Below are 7,201 nucleotides of genomic sequence, written 5' to 3' on the forward strand. Positions count from 1 at the left end.
AATGTGTTATTAACAGACGTAAAAACATGCCAAACAAATTGTGAGTAAACATGCATAATTTTATAAAATAAAAAACTAAAAAGGAAATCGTTTTTTGCTTTAATTTTCTTGTTTCTAAAATTTCTACACAATTTTGGAAATGTTACAAACAATAAATAAAAATAGTTAACAAATGCTTATATTTTTAAAAATTGGAAACAAGAAATAATAAATAGGAAACGTTATCAAATGAGCCTTCCGATTCTACATTCTAGTCTCTAAAACCTTGAAAAAAAATATTATAGTTCTTAAATTAAAAGAATGAATATATTAATACTTAAAATTTCAAAATATTTATTTTAGTCTCTAAACCATTAAAAAATTAACCATTTTATAAAATTGGTCACCTAACATTCCTATCTTCACTATAGATGGATGAAACTATTTAGAATATTTTTTTAAAACATGTTCTACAAAATCTTTTCAGAATTCAAAAACAAATTGACAATTAACGAATTTGAAAAATCAATATCAAAATTTGTTTAAAGCAAATGGACTAAAATAGGATTTAAACCTAATTCATAGTTAAATCTAAGAACTTGCACTGTTTTTAAGGTTTTTAAGATTTTTAAATACTAATGAAAAAAGTATTATTTTTGTATTACTTTAAAATTTTATGCTTAATCCAAACTATATTTTATTATCACAAAAATAATAATAATAATAATAAAGGACGTGATATTACATAACTCAAGCATGTTTAACTACAAAGTCTTAACTATATCTAACGTCTAATATCACCGCAACCGGACATTGGTGGTGTCAACAATCCCATCAAAATCAAAATGAGCCAACAAATGAAGCTGAACTTTTCTTTTCAATGCTCCACCCTTTTATCATTACAAAGTTAAAAAAGAGGGGAGCAAAGTGTAATGTAAGCTAGGCCATACTATACTATTATTACCTGGTAAAAAAGCTCTCAAGACTAAGAAGAGAGAGCAGCATATCCATGAAGAAAACTGAGAGATTTCAGAAGCTGAAAAAGAATAAAATGGAACTTGATCAAAGATCAGCAAATAAATTGTAGGTTTTGGAGTCTACTGCTATGAGCCTCAAAGCTGAAACTGCTGCTGCCAAAGACATGCAGCCAAAGAAACAAACATTAGCCCAATGCCATAGCTGCTGTGAAGAACTGAGTTTGCTCCTCTTTGCCACAAGGTACATATGGTTTGCTAGGATAAATGTTAGAGGGAATGTGCTGACTGCTCCTGTAAGGCTCATGAAGTCCCCAAGGAAAGGCAGCATAGCCGAGACCAGTGTGGTTATTGCCAGGTACCCTCCCCTCACACCTATTCTGAAAGACAGGTTTTTTATGTTCAGCGCGCTTCCTTTGATCCCGTACCTCGTGTCCAAATACTCGTACATTGGGCTTGCGAATATCTGAATGCGAATTGATGAAGACAGTTTAGTTAAATGGAACAAGGTGATAAGAGTGAAGAGTGAAGAGTGAAGATCGAAGACAATTACGTGCAGGGCGATGACTGTTTGAAGGAATGCGGATATGTTTGCCATTGTCTTCACCCAAACTGGTCCGTTTACGCTGTTGAGTAAATAAGTTGAGGTGGAAGATCCGTATGCCCAGTATCCGGCGAAAGTAACGGCATACATGGGCAAAACTCCAGCGGTGAACTGGAAGTACAGAGCCTTTAGCATGTTCTTGACGACGGGCTGCCTCACGGTCGCCTGTAACAACAGATTTTTTGAGCAATGGAGGTCTCAGAGAGATAAATTTTGAAAGCATATAAGTGTGTAAGTATAAACATAGATGGAATTTAAGTTACGAGACAGATATGAAAGAAAGCAATTTGGGAGCTTACCTATATTCGTTCTACTAAGCCTATTTTATTTATTTTAAGCTCGTAAGATGGCGTTGAACTGATGAATGCATCAAGTTTACAGGCTCAAAATCTGGTTACAATCATATTCACTGAGCAACAGAAGGGTAATCTAGAAAACAAGGGATGTAAGTAGGTCATACCTGAATCTCAGGAAGCATTCCAGTATTGAAGGCAAAAACCAGATTAGCAGATGCTCCTATTGTCGTAAATATTTTGCTAGTCGCCGTTCCTGGAATACTATAATCCCTGACAGGTGCTTTGACCCCTAAAAGAGCAGAAATCATCCCCCATGAGAATTTTAAACCAAGGAATCTTTACTTCCACTACTGGAAAGTTTTACCAGAAGATACACATTATCATTGTATAAGTTCAAAATCAATTTCATTGTAAATACTTCAATTGAATAAAACTCGAAATAAAAAAGAATTTCATGAGTTTCATTATTGTTTAGAAGCTTTTATTCAAATATTTTAGCAAGAAACTTTTAGATTTTGCCCTCAATAGCTTAAACCTCTCATAGAGGGATTTTTTCCTTGCCTAGGAGAAAAGGTCCTCTAAGAGAGAGAGAAAATGTGAGGAAAAGCACAAAGAACAATGATGAAGTGAGGAGAAGATATGGATGGGAGAAATAAGAAAGTAATTTAACTAGAGGTGGGGAAATTTTTTTACAGAAGTAAACTGAAAATGTTCTCATGGAAACCGAATTTCTTAATCCAGATAATATTACTCATTGAGAAATGAAGTTTTAACTTCAGTTTCTTAGGTTTGAAATGGATACATGGAACTTTGCAACAATCCAATTGCCAAGATTGGCACAATATCAGAAAATGGAAACTTACCATCTCGAATCGACAGAACAAATGCAACAACAATGTATACCAAGCTGAAGATAGTTGAGAATCCTAGCCAAAATCTTAGAGCTGATAAATGCGGTATTGATATTGCAAACAAGGCACAGGCAAAACCAGCGATGGCAATAAAATAGGGAAGCTTCATCACATGGTCATCCTTGAAAAGGACATAAACAGCCTGCAGCATGGACAAGGAATCTCATGGGTTACAATAGAATAAGAGTTCGACATTTACCAAACTATTAGTTCCACTTTCATCGCTTATCCAATAAGACACAATATACAAACAAAAGATTGTTGTGATCTTCAAGCAAACTTGGTTTTGACAAAAGTGACCCATTTTGGTTGTTAATCAGAACAACTGACTTTTTGTTTTCGTGCTTTACTTTCTTTCTTTAATTGTCAGCAAAATGGTTTTTAAATGGAGTTATAACAGTTCCATAAAAATTAAACGCTCCTACTCTTACCAAACTTTTCTCTAGGTATTGTCCTTCTTTTCCTTTTCTCTTCAATTTTAGGTACTATAGTGGACATCTAGGTACATTTCAACATGTGACTGAGACAAGATGAACCATCTTTGAACCCGTGTTAAACAAAGAAAAAAAAGGGGAAGGTAAATCTATCTCGATAAACCAAAATAGGCCCTGATTTTCTTAATCCCTTTTCCTCTAAAATTATGGTTCATCACAGCAACAAGATTATTGACATTTCCTTATATATATTGGCACTGTTATTACTTATTAGACTAGAATTCAATTGGTCAAAAGTCTGGGTCTAACTTAATACATGTCGGCACCAAGACTTCTTCATAGGAAACAAACAAATATTTTAAGTTAGAATATTGAGGAGGAGATAATTGTGTTCTGATAGTAAAAGGAAAGACGTTAAACATGGAACAAAGGAAGGATCATGGTCAAAGCAGGTTACTGACCCCAATACTTTGTTCATACTATTCGAGCTATTTGACTAGTTCACTAGATTACAATGAACGATCAATTTCATTAGTTTAAGAGCATGATTAGTGTGCTTCTTTAGATCTCACCTTCAAGGCCTGGCCAGCTAAGATGATGTATCCCACATTAATCATGAAAAGATTGACATACTGTAATCCCCATGTAAGAGAATAAGCTTTTCTACCTGCAAGAAGAAAGCCATCAGGAAGAAATAAAGAAAATTCAGCCAAAATATTCACCCCCTTAGTTTGGATCTCTTCTCATACCGTATACAAAGCCTGCAAGATCTCTGTATCTGATATGTCTCTTCCCACCCAATTCATGGAGCTTGGCAATAAGAGTGTTTGCATATAATGAAATGGCCGTGGCTGCAATTAATCCGACGACACCAGATATCCAACCAAGAGGAACCATTATAGTTCCCGAGTATCCCAGTACATAAGCACTGTTGATACCGGTGGTGAGGACAAACCCCACTTGAAACCATGAATCTAAGTATTGCAAAAACAAAAACAAAAAAATCGAGTTAGCTTAAAGAAGAAAGATGGGGTTCTTTTATTTTATTAATTGATTGAGAGGGCGGCAACCCACAATCAAAAGCAAACGAATAAAAAATTGAACAGTATCCTCTTGGAAATGAACATGAACTTCATTTGTTTACTTGATTCGAGGAGGAAAGAAGAGAATCACATCCCAACATTTGGTGATTAATCATTGCCATGCTCTAATTTCACAAAAGTAAAAGGAGAAAAAAGGTGTCCTAAAGCAAACTATTCAGAAATACACAACAAAAAGCAGCCAATCGAATCAGGTTTCAGAAAAAAGAGAGAGACCCACATCAGAAAAGTAAAAAGGAAGAACAACGGACCACTGCTAATCTGATGGGCAGTTTCGGGGACCTCCAATTTCTCCACATCGGCGTCATTGATCGATGCCATAGGTGGGTTTCGTTTCTCCGCCGTGGGCCGTTCAGTCAAGAGCGAGTCCCGCTCTTCAAATACGCAAATCAGAGCCAGGAGATCACCCTTCTGGTTCGCCTCTGCTGCACTTTCTTGTTCGACCAAAGGACAAAATCTGCACACTACCAGTACCAGTATTTATGATTCTTCCATTTCCAGCAATCTAAATTGAACACATCTTCGCTGGAAAAACGAACAAAAAGAGAGAATACAGAGAGAAAGAAAGAGAGAAAGAGCTTACAAATAACTCAGTTCCTCTCAGCTTGCTTCGCCTCTGTTTTTTCTCCACCTCACAATTCAATTCGAACAGCAACTTGGCGCTGGCGGGTTTGATATGTGAAGACGCAACAAATTCGTTGCGTAACACAAGAACGAAGAATCTCTCTCTCTTTCTCTGACCATATAATTTCTCCGTGTGGAAATTGAAATTGAAACTGAAATTGAAGGGGCAGGGGCACACCTTTCAAATCTTCAACCTTCCTTTTAATGAGAGCCATTTCCCATTTTCATTGAAAAGATATTCTATATTTTTCTTTTGCTCTCTGTTTCTCTACACCTTACAATTATTTAATATGTTTTGTTTGACATTTTATGCATAAATTACATATTCTTCTTAAAATATTGGTGATATTTAAGCAAATGGTGGGTCAAAGGCATATAAAATATTTGAAAAAATTATGATGATAATGATAATAATAATAATAAAGTTTTTTTTTTTGGTATTGATTGATTTTTTTATTTTGAATATTTTTTTTGGATGACTTTCAAATAAATTTTAAAGGATATTCCAAAGTGCGAAATATAAATGTCGATGGAAGTATTGAAGTTCCAATTTTACGAATACAGATATTTTAAAAAAAATCACGAAAATTATAGATATTGATACAAAGTCTTTTTAATTGTCGTTAGTTAGCCCTAAATGTATAAATAATATAATTATGGAAACGTCGTTCAATATAATCTTGTTTAATTGTTTATGTTGCTTTTATTATATATTAATAAAAAAAATCAAGAAAATGTTGGTTTCGTGGGCCCCAATGGAGAATTCTGTGGCCTCTCTCAATTTTTTAAATTTTAAATTTTAAATTTTAGTTTTTAAATATTAATTTATTCTACTTTATTTGAACTGGATTACGGTATTGATTCGTATCTTTCAAACTCTGGCTGATTCGGTCATGTGTCCTATCGAACGGCTAAGAAGATCCCACTAGTGTTTCAGTTTCTTCGTTAAATATATAATTTTTTGTCTTTTAAGTTTTAACCACTATATTATTTTTTTAATTTTAATTTTGTTATTTTAGCAATTTAATTTTTTTCAATTAAATTCCTGCTGTTTTATTAATGGTTAAATTTCATAGAAGTGTGAAGACATGTCAATTAAATATAGTTTCTTAATTAAATTATAAATAATTAAATATGTCATTGAGAGGTGCGAAGATAAAGTAAGAGTTGGGTGATAACATAATTCAACTGATAAATACTATCTCTTGAGAGGTTGAAGATTTCAAATCCTCCCTCAAAAAGAAAAATCATTTGTAAAAATTAAGGAGCTTTGTAATTATTCTTTTTCTATTCGTTTATCATTTTTAAGAAATATTTTCAAAATTGTATAAAAATTTTGCAAGCAACCAAACAAATATTTTGTTTTGTTCGTGTTTCACGTTCTTTCTAAAATATAAATAAATAATATTATTTTATCAATATTGATTTCTAAAATATATATAAGACAACAAATTTGAATATTAATTCCAAATGATACATTTGTAATATATCTAACTATTGATATATTTATTTGATATGCATCTCATCTCATATGTTACTGATATGAGTGTCTGATATACTTGCAATATATATATCATATACTACTGATATGAGTATTTGTTCAACATGTATGTGATATATATTTAATATACCATTAATATGAGTGTCTGATGCATTATTAATTAACATAATTATTTTTTTTCTAGATTTGAAATTTTAAAAAGCCAGTGCATATTTGTTAAACAAATAAAAGATTTTCGCTATACGTGCAATTTTTCCCATTTTTATGCCATCTTCTACTCGTAGTGAAAAAATGGTTGAAATTTTTTAACACATTGAAGAAAAATTGAAAATCTGAAAATAAAAAATAAAAAATAAAAAACGAAACTAAAAAACGACACGTACATGAACAACAATATTATATTCCTTCTGCAAAAAAAAAAAAAAATATATATATATATATATAATAATATAAATATAAATTATATTATAAATTCTAATCTATCCAATAATATATATTCTTTTTAATTATTTGGTCATGGGACTGGGAGGTTGATAAGGCGTTCCTTTCGGGATGGTCAGATGCCAAAAATGTCATAGTCAGAAGTGATGGGTCCCACTTGGTAATTGGGAAATCTGATCTCCGAACTATATTTGGATAACTGTCGTTTAAACTATATTTTGGTTACTTTTAAAACATCCACATCAATTCTTAAATATTGAAAAATAACTATTTAATTTTATACTTTTAAAATATAACTATTTATTTTTATTAGGAAAAACGAAATCTATTTTTACTT

General features: G+C 32.3%; 1 protein-coding gene across 3 annotated transcripts; it reads right to left on the minus strand.

The window, feature by feature from the left end:
• Positions 1-694: 694 nt before the first annotated feature.
• Positions 695-5,175, minus strand: LOC111010193 (proline transporter 1-like). 3 transcript variants are annotated; one of them, XM_088117941.1, is made up of 8 exons: positions 4,882-5,175; positions 4,550-4,755; positions 3,948-4,172; positions 3,771-3,865; positions 2,717-2,906; positions 2,018-2,142; positions 1,507-1,722; positions 695-1,419 (listed from the first exon to the last, which is right to left on the minus strand). In XM_088117941.1, exons 2-8 carry the CDS (start codon positions 4,617-4,619, stop codon positions 1,042-1,044), a joined length of 1,299 nt encoding a protein of 432 aa, XP_087974067.1. In that variant the 5' UTR covers positions 4,620-4,755; positions 4,882-5,175; the 3' UTR covers positions 695-1,041. The 3 variants fall into 3 exon arrangements, with proteins under 3 accessions (XP_087974067.1, XP_087974065.1, XP_087974066.1); XM_088117939.1 differs by having other exon boundaries at positions 4,550-4,762; XM_088117940.1 differs by lacking the exon at positions 4,882-5,175 and having other exon boundaries at positions 4,550-4,865.
• Between the last annotated feature and the right edge of the window lie 2,026 nt (positions 5,176-7,201).

The sequence above is a fragment of the Momordica charantia genome, assembly GCF_013281855.1.
Source record: "Momordica charantia cultivar OHB3-1 chromosome 9 unlocalized genomic scaffold, Mcharantia_2.0 BLBB01000009.1, whole genome shotgun sequence".
Taxonomy (NCBI): Eukaryota; Viridiplantae; Streptophyta; class Magnoliopsida; order Cucurbitales; family Cucurbitaceae; genus Momordica; species Momordica charantia.

Excerpts from the sequence above, each read along its gene's own strand:
- LOC111010193 (XM_088117941.1), bottom strand. The coding sequence starts at position 4,619 with ATGGCATCGATCAATGACGCCGATGTGGAGAAATTGGAGGTCCCCGAA. Across the intron at positions 4,173-4,549 it reads TGCCCATCAGATTAGCAGTG|ATTCATGGTTTCAAGTGGGG; the intron begins GTCCGTTGTTCT and ends TGCAATACTTAG. Across the intron at positions 1,723-2,017 it reads GAATGCTTCCTGAGATTCAG|GCGACCGTGAGGCAGCCCGT; the intron begins GTATGACCTACT and ends CTGTTGTTACAG.